General features: G+C 36.1%; 1 protein-coding gene across 3 annotated transcripts in view; it reads left to right on the plus strand.

Moving 5' to 3' along the window:
• The window catches only part of zbtb41 (zinc finger and BTB domain containing 41), a 79,767-nt gene extending 65,550 nt beyond the window's left edge, over positions 1–14,217 (plus strand). For 2 of the 3 annotated variants that reach the window (XM_001922667.8, XM_073924165.1), the window contains exons 9-11: positions 110–215; positions 362–450; positions 12,372–14,217. In XM_001922667.8, coding sequence (XP_001922702.4) covers positions 110–215; positions 362–450; positions 12,372–12,976 — 800 coding nt within the window. In that variant the 3' untranslated portion in view covers positions 12,977–14,217. Of the gene's footprint in view, positions 1–109; positions 216–361; positions 451–11,868; positions 11,906–12,371 lie in introns of all 3 variants that reach the window. The other variant, XM_073924172.1, reaches the window with a different exon arrangement.
• The last annotated feature ends 883 nt before the right edge of the window (positions 14,218–15,100 follow it).

A 15,100-nucleotide genomic window follows, 5' to 3' on the forward strand; every position in this document is an offset into this window, starting at 1 on the left:
GTGGCCGGCGGATCCCAAGTTGAAATTTGAAAATGAACTGTAACCACTTATTCTCACAGCTTTGCTCAAAACATAAATGTATGTTAATAGTCTTATCTGCTTTGTGTAGGGGAAAAAGCACACCAGTGTGAAGAGTGTGGAAAATGCTTCCGACGTGCCGATCACTTGACCGTCCATTACAAAAGCATTCACCTGGGAGAAAAGATATGGCAAAGGTATGTGCAAACACACATCAATTTAAAAACAAAAAGGCACATTTTGTAAAAATTATTTGATATAATAAAAATAAAAATTCCGTAGTTGAATTTTAGTGTCTGAGAACTGTAATTCCATGCCTGCTATGTTCTCAATAATTTTACAGGTATAAAGCAGTAGTGCATCAGTGTCAGGTGTGCAAGAAAGAGTTCAGGGGGAAAACCAACCTCATGTCACACTTCAGAACACATTCAGGTACAGCATATTATTATTTAAAAGACTTCAAAAATGTTGTTTTGAGCACTGTAATGAAGTAAAATAATAAACTTAATGATCAAATTAAACAAAAATAAAAACAAATGCTATATATATAAGGTATTTGGTATTTCTAATGCATTCATTTGGAAGATCTCACACAGTTCATTATGGGATTGAAAGCGAGACAGTAAGCAGTGAGAACAGCAGAAAAGTTGGGCAGTCAAATTTATATAAATGTTATATACCCCACTGACTCTTTTTCATTTTGATATTAACAGCTTAAACCGACAGCAAATGTTGAGGCACACTAAATATTTATTTGAATAACTTATTTAATATGGTCATTATAAAAGTATATAGTACAATAAATGTATACAATATATAGGAAATAGGAATTAAACTAAAATGTTTTAGTGTAAATGGAACCTAAATACAGTTTAATGCGAAGATGCTTGTCTGATAGGATGTCAGAATGGGTCTATTGTTAAGCTCATTTTGGGAGGAGAGTCAGGTAGTAAAGGTACTAGTTTTGCAATTGCGCACAAAGAATACAAGATAAAAATAAAAAATAAAGAAAGAACTAAAGCAAAAGGCAAGTAAATGGCTACTGCTCAGCTGAATATTGCAAAAACACAGGATTGCCCCTCTCTCTTTCCAACTTTGTTTCATTTTTGCATATTTGAAAATAACTGATGAGTGAAGGCTTTAGGACCAAGCAGAATTCTCTGCTGTTGTCGCTCTGGCTCAGCAAGTGACTATTCACTGTTATGTTCTGTGTTTTTTGATAAAAAATAAATAAATAAATAAAAATTGTTTTCAAAACAAAACTAAATCAATATTACATGAAAAATGATCAATTTTTACAAGAAATTATGAAACCTACCTGAGAGGTCTTCAATAACCAATGCAGTTTTTATTGCAGTTATTATTGTAGACTGTGTTTTAGCTTATATAATGGCTAAATTCTGAATTCTGAGTAAAGTTTAATTTGCTACGACCCTGGTAGACATTTTAATTAACCCCATTTTAATTTAATTCCCTTTGTGAAAAATACAGGAGACATCCCTCTTTCCCCATCTCAAACCAAATGTTTGACAGCCTGATTGTAGTGTTAATGGGGCATAATGTTGAGCTTTAACTGAAAAAAACCACGAAAACACTAAATAGATTCAAGGGGCTGCTTCAGATAATAGCCTAATAATAATACAATTAATAATAATAATAATAATAAAAAGAAGAGGAATAACAATAATACATATGTTTTTATTATTATTATTATTCACATAATAAAATGAAGGCTTATATAAGGTTTGATGATAATTGTTCTGAAATCAGTTTCAGAACAAGAAGTCAGTCTAAATGTGTTAATGCCTGTATTGTATATATTAATATAGGCCTACTGATATTTATGTGACACAGAGGACAGTTAAAAAATCAGTCCCTAACCTAAACTCACTGCGAATGAGATAAAGAAAATGAAATCACACAAGGGCTGTGGTAAAATCAGAAGCTCGGGACATAATCTTCAAAATAAAATGACTTTAAAAATGTTGAAAGACATTGTGATATAAGAATTACAGTGGAGCATAAATTAAGTGCTTTTTTTTCACAAAGCGAAACTTTTGAAGAAACTTTTGAAGGTGACAGTGCTTCCTTTTCCCTACCTCAAACTCAAATGTTGCAGAGAGAACTCCTATGGTGCAGTAAGTCTAAAAGCCTGGTTTATACTTCTGTGTCAAGTGACTGGCGTAACCCATGGCGCATACAACGCCCGTAGCTGTGCATTTATACTTCTGTCTGTTTCTGTTGGTCTGATTAACACTTCCGAAACGCTAGTTGGCAGTGAGGTGTAAATGTTTTTCTGTGTCGAGTTTCTTCGCTGCTGTTTTGCTTTTCCTGAACACTTCCGGGATGTACAAGTGGCTCAAACTCGCTCAGTTTGAGGCAGGAACCGGCGGATGTGCAACAACTTTAACTATGAGGTAAACACAAAACCAAACTTTCCATCCGGAGCTTCTTCACGGTACTCCACACTTGTAAACAATCGCTCCATCAGGCTCGCACCATTCGCACGGCTCTTGGTCCCGCCCAGACTCGTCAGCGCTACCAAGCCGACCAATCACATTGCTTGCGCTACGCGCCATTGCGACGTGTAGTTACATTTTTTGAGAGGTGCACGTCAGCGACGCCAACGGCCACGGCGAAGGGCTATGCGTCAACGCCGTAGCATACGCCGGCGTTTGACGCAGAAGTAAAAATCAGCCTTAAAGGTGTTAATGCTATAGTGTTTTGAGCTTTGCCACTTTCTACAACTGCAGCCCAGGGGCCTGTATTTAATGAATCTACATAAATAAATAGGCCTGCTTTAGGTTTTGTGATAGGCCTAATTGTTCTGAAAGTTTAAAACTTTTGAAGCAACTGCAAAACAAATTACTTCTACAGTTTGCATGTAGAAATCAAACTCTCTGTGGCAGAGAAATTGCAAATAACACTTGAAAATATATCAGGTCACACATCATATAACCTAAATAAATCCAACACCAGGAATGAAACATGAAATTAGTGATCAATATGCTTTATGCTGGCGCGCAATAGATCATTAAAGTGTGTGATGTCATAACATGTTGTTTGCAATGAAAATATTTTTAAATATTTGTCTTTTATTTTTTTACTAAATAAAATAATTATTTACTAAATAAAATTATCGACGCTCTGCTTGGTGTTTCTGTGGACATCATCAGGTGCCATCATTAACCGTTATCAACATTATTAATGATAAATTTATATTTGAATCATTAACTGTTTTTGACCAATTCAAAGTATAGTATAACAGCCTGGGCTGACAGGAAAGAGACAGTTGAACAGGATACACTAAAAATGTATTAACAAGGAGGGTGGGATTAGACAATAGACAGGAGAGTGCATGACACATAGAAACAACACAAGCCATGTGCTAACATAAAACCAGGACAAGAGTGTGCATCCCAAGCACGGCCAGACCTCGGCCGAGACAGCACTTATATAAAAGACAAACAAGCTCTCTCAATGCCTTGGATGAACGATTATTAATATTTGTTTCAGGTAAATAAAATAGCCTAAATAAAAAAAAATTTAATTAAAAAAAAAAAAAAAAAACAGAAAGATGACCATCTCTTATAAATCACCTAAAGTGGACAATATATATATATATATATATATATATATATATATATATATATATATATATATATATATATATATTTTATAATTAATATATGATTTTGTTTACATTTGTCTACTGCAGCACTGCTTATAAATACAATAGAAATTGTTTTAATGATTTAGTACAACAAACAAATAACCAACCTTTTTTTTCCATGTAGAGAATTACAGTTATTAATAGTCCTTATAAAAAAGTGCACTTAACCTAATCTCCAAATTAAATAAATCCTGATTATTTTTACATATAATAACTACTAATAACTAACCCAACTGAGACTTTCATTCTGACACAATTTCAATAAAAACTAAAAAATCTTTACCATTAACTAGGCTATATTTGTATACCTTGCTACTGGTAAGATGACCAGCCTTTCAGCAAAGCCTTTATTGATATACTGATATTTCTGTGCTACTGATGACAGTTTAACTAAAACATTTTCTCATCTGAAGTGGTAAAAATCAAATGCTGAAGAGATAATCTTTAAAATAATGACTTCTATTAAAAATGTTGACAGGCAGTATAATATAGCTAAGAATTACAGCAAAGCATTAATTAAATCCTTATTTCTGTAGAGCGATTGATTTGAGATAGCCTGCTTTTAAATTTGATGGGAAAAAACAGCCTAAAATATGATTGGAAATATACATCGAATGCCTTATAAAGGATTCAGGCAGTGTTTCATTTTGTAATCCAAATTTGTAATTTAACTAGTAAAAAACTATTTCAGCAGGCCTATTTATTTTAATCTTTTTATTTAGTTTATTCTTTTTTTGCTGTTGGAAACACTGCAGGTGTGTGAATATTTCTGTTGATAATATGTTCTATGTTGTTGTTTGCATATTAAAATAAATCAATATTTTAAAATGCAATAGGTGTATTTAATGTGTCAGGCACAAACACGTCAATTAATATATATTTTTTTATTAATAAAATAGTTAACGGTTCATATTCGGTTTATGAGCGGCAGTTGTCGGTTGGGAAAACAATCTAAATGAGCTAGTTCAGAGTGAGAGACGTTTTGATTCACTTATATTAAAAGTCTCTTGTCCTGTGTTCTTATAACGAATTCCATTACAATTTGTATAATATTCTGAATTAAAATTAAAGCATTTAGAAATAATTTTTACCTCAAAGCAGTTTAATAGGCCACTAGGCCTACAGGGTAAATAATGTAATATTTAGGTCTATATTTGCTTAATATTTGCAGCCTATGGGCTATGCTTATCACGATGCATTGTTGACATCTTTAAAAACTGTATCGTGTAAATGCATGTTTATTACTGAGGAAACCAAAATGACCAAACAAAATTATATTTAAACTGAACACAACACATCACATAGAGCAGCGCTTCCCAAACTGGGTTGCTAAGTCGGACCACCAGGGTAGCGCGAGAGAATGTTTGTAATGGCGGAAATTGTTATCTTTTATTGTTATTATCCATTTATCTTGGGTAAACTTTACGTCATGTTTTTGAGAGAAAGGAAATCACATTACAAATTGTAATTTACAACCTATGCATACTCATCTCGCCATTTCACGTCTGCGTCACAATAGCCCCGCCCTTACCCATTAGTCGCTAAGTGATCGTACATACGTAATTATTTTTCACTTACTATATTCATAGCTTTCATCTGAAAAGTTGCATCATCGGTTTCCTGGGTACACTGCAACATCCACCAAGAAGCTCTAGCAATGGAAAACATGCCAGATTAACTTTTATCTGTACTTAATGACGCTGTGAAAATTGTCAACTTCATAAACGCTTGTGCATTAAATTCACATATTTTGTTATTTTTATTTTAATCACATACACAGAAAATATGTGTATTTAGTCATTGTAGTTAAAGTGTGGAGTTTAATCGGAGAAAGGGGTGCTTGACAGGTGTCAAATATTAGAAACGGGTGCACACAGCAAAAAGTTTGGGAATCACTGACCTACTTTGAATAGCCTTCCAAAATATTCAAAACTAATTCCTCATAATGCACATACAATTAAATATGGTTCTGTTAAAGATAACTAGCTAGACTACATGTTTATCTTTTAAGTATTATGAAAAAGCAAAGCTTGACACAATGAAAATTGCGTGTTGATGTTTTAGCTAATGAAGTTTTTGGTAAAAGTGCCATCCAGCGGCCAAAAGCTGCAGTCAATCACATATTGCAGATAAAGTTTGGCAGTATTTGTGGTGGCGGTATGAATACATTAAACTGTAAACATTTGTATAAGAAAAAATATTTTAGTTTATGTTATGTGTATTTAATTTTTGTTATTTATATATTTACTTATGTAGAAGAGGCACAATGACTCAGTGGTTAGCATTTCTAAAAGCTTTGTTGTTCATGTGTGCACTGTAAGATACAAAAGTAGACAGCACTGTGGATACTTTCCCTAGACATGATCGTTCTGTAAAGATGATTACAAGAAAACAGCATAGAATGCTCAGTGAAGTGAAGGATTATCCTAGAGCAGTGATGGACAAACTCGGTCCTGGAGGGCCGGTGTCCTACACAGTTTAGCTCCAACTCTAATCAAACACACCTGCTTATAGGTTTCTAGTGATCTTGAAGACACGGATTAGCTTGTTTAAGTGTGTTTGATTAGTGTTGCAGCTAAACTATGAAGGACACTGGCCCTCCAGGACTGAGTTTGCCCACCCATGTCCTAGAGTATTAGCTAAAGACTTACAAAAGTCTTTGCCACATGCTAACGTTTTTGTTGACAAAATCTACAAATAGTAAAACATTAAACAAGAATGGAACCACAGAGGAAACCACCTCCATCCGAAAATAGATTACAGCAGATTTAAAATTTTAGCAAAAAAAAAAAAAAAACACCTGGGTGCTCCACAGCACTACTGGCAAAATATTTTATTATGGGGGGCATTTTAAAACCTTAGGGGGGCGCTAAACTAATCTGGTCCCTCTCGTTATTTATTTATTAATTACTTTATATTTCTGTGTAAACTATTGACTACATGCAGTCTAAACTGAAGTCTAAACTGTTTAGCTGCTAACTTGTATTGTTTTTATCCAATAAACGCAAGATATGGGTCATTTACCTAATCTCTGGCGAATTATGATTTCAGGCAGTGCAAAATAAAAAGCGACATCAAGGCGGGATTTCTTAATGGGTATGATTTGAGCCAGTTAAGGTGTAAACTGATTTTCGTTACTCAAATGTAACTCTATAAACACGAAATGGAAAGAAGACAAAAAAGCAAGATGTTGCGTCGTTGTGGAAAATCAAGCTTTATTCGTCAAACAATTTAAAAGGCGTCACCGACAACTCCAGCTCGGCAGACAAGATGACAGCGTCCAATTTTATTTGACTAATGAACAGTCTAGTCAGGACAACGTCGAACAGTTCAAATAGGCTATAGAACAGGTGTGGAAGTGACAGTCACAGTAGGGAGATCAAAGAGCAACCCAGGACCATGGACGTTGCCGAAGACGAGGAGACAAACCCGACAGCACCAGTCACGGTCCAAAAATAAAAATCGTATGCTGAACAAAAGGCGCATAAAAAACAACAACAATAATAATAAAACAGTTGTTTATTTATTTCTAAACCTTAACTTCATAAACTTTTGGTAAATGTGACACTGCTGCTGTGTATTAGTTAAAAATGTTCAGCATACGATTGGCTACAACGCATAAGAAGGTGACGGTGAGCACAGCAGTAAATAAATTCCGTGCTGAACATTCTGAGTAGCTTTTCATGCCATTCTCCTCCCTTCTGGAACTTTGTAGTCAGGTACTTCTCAAAGGAGATTTGAACGAGATTAGCTTTTTGCTGGTGTAACATGCTGTGTCTGTGTTCACTGAAAACATGTTTCAGTGTGGAAAAGGAATTTTCCCACACTGCGGTTGATGCCCCAAATGTCAGTGATAGCTTCAGTGCCAAAAGTACAGTTGGCATTGTTGACAGAACATCGCAGTATTTTTCCAAAGTGTGTGGGATCCACTTTTTGTCGCTGGCTTTATTTGATTTTTTTTTATGGTGAACTCTGATTCAGAGGCTTCGGTTTTTGTTAATTGCAACAGTGGCTTGATTTTGTTGACATCCAGGAAAAAAGGGCTGTCTGCGTCCATGGCACACAAAGCCTCTATCAGTTAGCTATTTCTTTCGTTGAAATGTGAACGCAGCTCTCCCAGTACAACATCCAATGTACAAAAGAACATTTGTTTGCACTCGTTTTTGTTTGCTGCTCGGCTACCCACTGTGCTTTCAACCACAAACTCCTCCATGGTTTTGTTCATGAGTCTTCTTCTTTTGGATGCTGGTGTGTCGAGAGTGCTTGCTCGGGATTCACATTCACTCCCAGTCCACAGGTTTTCAAATTCCGCTTCACATCGTAGATGTTCTATACACTCAAGAGTGCTGCTGACAAGCTGGTAACTGTTATATAGATCAGCTGCCTCAGATTGCAGCATTGTGTTAGGAGGATCAAGGAGCCCCAGGATTTTATGGCTCATATGAGCTATGAACATAAAGCATGGCTCAGTCACGGCTTTCAGTAAACCTGTAGTCTCAAGTCTGAAATCTGTGCTGCATGAGAAAGTAGATTCTATTTCGTGGAGTGTTTCAGTTATTCGGTCACCAGACTTCACAATGACTGACACTGTAGCAAGGTTCCCAGTCCATCTCTGATCAAGCAGTCTTTTCATTTTTTCCCCAGAGTATTGCGCAGCGGCCGTGGGTTTGCGAAAAAAGGAGAAGAGTGAATTGCACACATTAAAGAAATCTTCCACCTCCATCTCAGACGACATTGCTTTTACCACCACTAAATGCAGCTGATGGTTGAAACAATGCACATATGGCACTTCGCAATGCAATTTTTCTTGCAGGATTTTTTGTATTCCACCATGTTTTCCAGACATAACAATTGCTCCATCATAACACTAACTTAAAATCTTTTCATGGGCGTGGCCAGAATTTGTTAGCTCAGTGATAACTTGTTCAGTTAATGACAAGGCGTCATATTTTTTGCTCGTGATCATATTCAGCAGTCTCTCCCGCAGATGGCAACTGTCATCTACATATCTCAGAACAATGGAGATGTTTTCACATCCAGTGGGGTCTTTCGTTCCATCCACTTTTAGTGTGTACCACAAATCACCGACTTCTTTTACAATGTGCTTTTTGACAATCTCGCTCATTAGATTTATTATTTCATTCTGGATATCGTAGGACGTATACATGGCATTGCGTGGAATTGTAACGAAGGCTTTTGTGAAATCTTTGTCCTTGTTCAGTGTGTAGTCTAATAAGGCCAACAAGAGACCGCCGCTTTTTTCTCCCATAGAGTCCACGGCATCTAAGCTTCCTCGTAAAGGAAGCTCGTGCATAGCCATGAACAAAACAATGTCCACTATTCCAGACACATACACGCAGTGTCTGTTTAGTTGATCAGCGTTGACTATAGTGGAGATCTCTTTGCCTATTGCGCTGCAAGTTTTTTTAGTTTTCCACAAAGTCATGCATTTTAAATGTTCCTTGGAGGCTTCATGCTTCCCAAATCCTTTTGTGCTGTCATTAGCGTGTTTTCAGTTTGAATACCCGGTATGAGTAAAAGCTCGGTCAGAATTTGCGTTTGATCCAAGGTTGAATTTTCTGCATGCAAAACAGAATGCTGCGTCTGATTTGTATGAGTATTCAAGCCAATCTCTGCTCTTATACCAGGAACTACAGAAAGCCCGATTTTTTCCGTTAATATTACAAGATGGAATTTTAGCAAGATGAACCTGATTAGGCTCACTCTCTCAAAGGTCATCGGGGGCGTTTGGCTGCGGTAAAACAGGTCTAAGTGATGCTGATGTCCTGCCGCTGCTACCGGGGTTAGGCACAGGCTCACCTATTTCAGCTGTTGTTGGTTTGAAGGCCTTTTCTGTGAGAAGCTGCTGGGCAGTTTCAGTGTCTCTCGGGTCATCTTCGGGTTTAATTTTCTCAGAACAATGGCCAGAAAGCCATTTACGAATATCCATCACCAACAGTTACTAATACCCTAATACGCTCAACTTTACTATTATCCATAACAATAATAATAATATAAACCAGCCGCGTCAACGCCAACTTTGTTTCACACCAGCGTCAACAAAAGCGCGCAAAATATATATATTTAATTGTTTATTTTTAAAATTATTTTGTCCAGCGCGAACAAAAAGTAAAACAATAAATTATTAAATGTATTTCATTGATGTTTAATTGTTTATTTAATTTATTTTATTAATGACAGACTTTTAAAATTTGTCATGTGACTGGCAGGCCGACTTAAAGTGCATTTCTTTTATTTTACTTTGATTAATATGTTTTAAATAGCTTTAGTTTTATTTTTCCTTTAATTTAATTATTTTATTATTATTTATTAATATTTTTTAGCATAGTTTAGTGTAGGTATATTGTTGTCACTTAAAATGTACCGATGCCTACAGTCCATTTATTGTTGTTTAGATCTCGTTTTTCAGCGTTATTTCAATTAAAATATATTTTAAAAGATTGTATGAAACATTTTAGGCATACAGTTAAGCGTTGCATAGTTTATAGTCGAAGTCACGTGATCCCACAGCGCTGTTGCTAGAAGGGATACAGCAGCAACCAAAAATGAACAAGTATTATTCATATTATTTATTAAATTATCCATTAAATTGTTTTTTATTTATGTCTACACCACCCAGTCCTAAACATACCCCTCACAGTAATGTAAAAATATTAGGGCTAATTATTACTGTACAGTTTAAAAAAAATATGCTATGGTGTGAGTCTCCGCAGCTGAATCTCATCTAGACTTTTCCCCGCCGTGCAATTATCGTTTTATATATATATATATATATATATATATATATATATATATATATATATATATATATATATATATATATATAAAACACATATCCAGCATATGTTTTACGCAGCGGATGCCCTTCCAGCTTCAACTCATTACTGGGAAACACCCATACACTCTCATTCACACACTCACACTCTCACACACACACACACACACGCACACACACACACACACACACACACACACACACACACACACACTACGGCCAATTTAGCCTACCCAATTCCCTTGTACTGTGGACTGTGGGGTAAACCGGTGCACCCGGAGGAACCCACGCGAACACGGAAAGAAAATGCAAACTCCACACAGAAATACCAGCCGAAATATATATATATATATATATATATATATTGTTTTTTATATAATCGTAATGGGTTTTTGTCATTTTAGGCTTGCTATTTTAAATAGGCATGTTGCATTTTATATATATTTTTAATTATTTAGGCTATTTCTATGTAAGCCTAATTTATATGCGTTTGTCAGTTTAATTTTAATTAAGTTAGTTCTATAAATAAAAAAATAATAATTTATTATTTTATTGTTTCAACCTAATTATTTTTTAGTTGAACAAGACAATACATTTATTTACTTATTTTATTTTGATGTAATATAGCCTATAATGTTTTAAAGTTTTAGGTAAAGGCATATGCACCAGGACAGAAAAAAATCCGACCATGACGACATCACCTAGACCGGCCTACACTTAAAAACTAACCCACACTCCCTATTCCATAAAATAAATCTAGTGAAATCAGCATAACGGAGTCATAACCACGCTTTATGCAGTTTAGTACTCAATTTAAAGAGTCTCCTAGTGATTGTCTGCAATATGATGCGATGTAAATGGTAAAGAATCATAAACAAAACCACAAGGCTAAAAGCACAGCCGGCGCAAAAAAAAAAAAACTGCAAACAAGTTTCGACTAAAGCCTGATTTGCTACACTCAAGAGAGTTGTATTCAAGGAATTAGTTAAATAAAACATTAAATAATTACTCACCCCTCATGTCATTCTAACCCACTTCATCCTCCATAGACAGACGACACAAAAATAATCCAGAAAAGGAACAAAGCATTTTTTAAAATATTCCAAGTGTATTCAGTGATTGTGAAATGTAATCACACGAAGTCCAAGACCACATTTGTGCGCCAAAAAAACAAACAAAAAAACTATACAGTCCTTCCTACATACAACTAGTTTACTATCTCCTGTCAGTTTAGAGTGCGCCACCTTTGTGTGGAGTGCACGTGCACGTTTATTACGCGCACAGTGCACTTGATCTAACGCAAGGATTATCTACTATTGCTGTCTATAGTGGATATGTGAGCTATCAGATTGCATAAAATATTTTAATTTGTGTTTTAAAGATGAGCGAAGGGGATTGGAAGTTGGAACGACATGAGTGTGAGTAAATGATGACAGAATAATTCTTATTTTTTAGTGAACGAATCCTTTATGTAAACTGGGGGGGCACAAATTCTTTCTGAGGGGGCCATGTCCCCTCTTGCCCCCCCATAGCACCAGGCCTGTGTATGAATGAGCTTAACAGAGGAGAAAAGTCAGAGTTTAGCAGCTGTTGAACATGTGCACCTGCACTACAGAGAAAGGAAGGCTTTGACAACTTTCATTCTTAGTTGTTATGGTTACTACTAATGTTTGCAGTTATTTAAAATTGATCAAAACTGACTGGAACTACATGTACATTTCAGCAAATTTAATGCATGGCCTTCAGCCAGAATTTCAATAGACCCTGATTGTAATTGTAATGACAATTGAGAGATGTACAGTGTCTCAAAAATCCTGATGTATCGTATTTTAAACATTTTAACATGATTTTTCTTTTTCTGATTGAATATTTTGTTCTCCTTAGGTGAGAAACCCCACAAGTGTGTGATCTGTAACCAGACGTTCAGCATCAAGAAAACTTTGACCAAACACATGGTTATTCATTCAGATGTACGTCCTTTCAACTGCCCACACTGCAGTGCTACCTTCAAGCGTAAGGACAAGCTCAAGTATCACGTTGATCATGTGCACAGTGTTCGTCTGCTTGACCAGCAGCAGAATCAGCCTGCCAGCCCTGCTAACAAGTTAATCGACCCATCACTGTCAAATAAAAATTCCAAACCATGTCAAAATGCATCTAAGACTGTGCTGCAGAGTGTGGCAGCTGATGTTTGTGTTCCTGTGACACTCATTCCTGTACAGATGACTGAGGAAGCTGATCTTGCTGTTCATGGAGTGCCACATGGCATTCTTCCTGCTTTAAGCCAGCCACAGCAGAGCTACCAGTCTGCCACTGACTTAGTATTCTTGGAAAAATACACTCTCACACCTCAGCCAACCAATATAGTGCATCCAGTGCGAGTAGAACAAATGCTGGACCCTCGAGAGCAGTCTTACCTAGGCACACTTCTGGGACTGGACTCAGCTACACCTGTACAAAACACGTCTAGTGCTGAACATACTCAATAAATTGTCATATGCATGTCTTTGTGTGATTTTATTTTTGTCATCAGCCTCTATGTGCTGTTTTTAAAGGGATAGTTCACCCAAAAATGAACATTTTGTCATCATTAAGGGTGCTTTCACACTTGGTTCATTTGCCTGGACCGTACCCAGGTTCAATTGTCTCCCCCTGCCACCTCCTCGGTTGGTTTGTGTTCATACTGTATTTTTTCTTTCTGTACCCCGGTACGCTGGCGTCATCGAGCAGCTGTTTTGTTTATGGCCGTTGCTAGGTGACGGTCAAAAAGCAAGCGCTGAAATGGAAAGACTTCCGCACATCGCGGTCATTCTGCTTTAACTGAAACTTTTGGTTTTGGACATACAGAAAGTGACTCGCGTCCATCTGCCGCAAAAATATTATAAACATTCAGAACATCACACAGTGTCTTTTGGAGGAGACAAGCAGACATCACTGTGTATCACTGTGTTTGCCCTGGCTCAGTCCCGCGCGTGTCACCATGGTACGAAACGTGACACACACACACGCTAACATGAAAGAACATTATGAAAACGATAGATTGTTATACAGTTGGCGGTTCACTTCCGGGATTTGGTACGATTGCATTCACACTAGAAGTGACCTGTACCAGAGTTTGCATGAACCGTACCCCAGACCACCTCTTTCAGGCGGATTCGGGTTCAGAAGACACGTTCACACTAGCTAAACGTACCGTTCTATGATGTCAAACGAACCCGGGTGCGGATCAAAAGTGCTAGTGTGAAAGCACCCTTACTCACTTTTTCCAAACCTGTTTCACTTTTTTTCTGTTGAACATAAAAGAGGACAATTTGAAGAAGCTGTGACCATTGACATTCATGGTATGCCTTTAAAGGCATATTTCGCTCTTAAAGGCTGCATGTTCTTTCTACAGAAATTCACATTTGTCATTTAATATGAAAAATAAATCATTTGAAAAGACATGAGAGGTAATAAATAATTATCAAATGTAAAAGAAATTTTGTGTGTGAAATGTTCCTTTAATGTCAAAGGACCATTATGCCTATTTCTGTACAGTATATGCAATGTGTATATGTAAATTTCCAATAATTCTTCCGCCAGTCTGTATATCTGACAGAAGAATATAACCACAGTGCAAATGAGTAATAATGTTCATTTAAAACAGTAATTCCCTAAACCAAACTAAAGTGTCATAATTCTTGTGATTGTATTCTTTTAAATAAAGCACCATGAAACAATAAAATCAGAACATTGTTTAAAGAATGTTTATTCTAGGCTTTTTCTACACATAATATAGGTAAAAAATAAAGCCATGACTTGTAGAGCTTAGCCACTAGCCAGGGCCATGCTTAGAGGATGTACATTTTTTGCCAGAATATTATAAAACATGACAGCAATATAATAAAGCATACTGCAAACATTCCATCAATATGTATTAAGCAATATTATCAAAGTAAACGTAATGATGCCATTAATTCTCACTAAGCGAACAAAATCAAGAAAAATACCATTATAAGAAATGCTAGCAACATGAAAAATAATTTTGGTATATTTTCAAATGTATCGCTTTGAGGGCTTCACTTGCTATAAATATAGCAAAATTGTCAGTCTGACAGAACATTTGAGCATAAGAGACACGCATCCAAACTTCTATTGAGGGTAGAAAGAATATTAGGACTTTTGGATGTGACTTGCCTACAAAGCACTCTACATTGTTTGCCTTGAGCAATCATTGAGCATTACATTGAGCATCCTTGCAGCAGGACAGCTGGGTTATTGTCCTAAAGAGTGGGAAAAATCACAGCATCTCCACTCTGCATCCAACAGATTTCGCTACAAAAAGGATGCGAAAATTTGCTGCCTTGTTTATCTGAAATAGTTTTGGCTAGATAAAGTTTTGATTGTTGTAGATTTTAAAGGTGTTGCATGTAAGTATTTGACTCTTCTAAAGCATAAACATGGCATAATATGTTGGCATATATTTAAGAAACATGCTTAATGAACATACCTGTTTTGTTTATCTGAAAAAAAACAATGCTAAAGTCTGTTATTCTTATTTGGAAATGTGTGTTATTTTTAATTAGCAAATAATATAAATATTGCATACATAAACATTAGCTGAGCAGCTTATA

The sequence above is a fragment of the Danio rerio genome, chromosome 2, assembly GCF_049306965.1.
Source record: "Danio rerio strain Tuebingen ecotype United States chromosome 2, GRCz12tu, whole genome shotgun sequence".
In the NCBI taxonomy this organism is placed as follows: domain Eukaryota; kingdom Metazoa; phylum Chordata; class Actinopteri; order Cypriniformes; family Danionidae; genus Danio; species Danio rerio.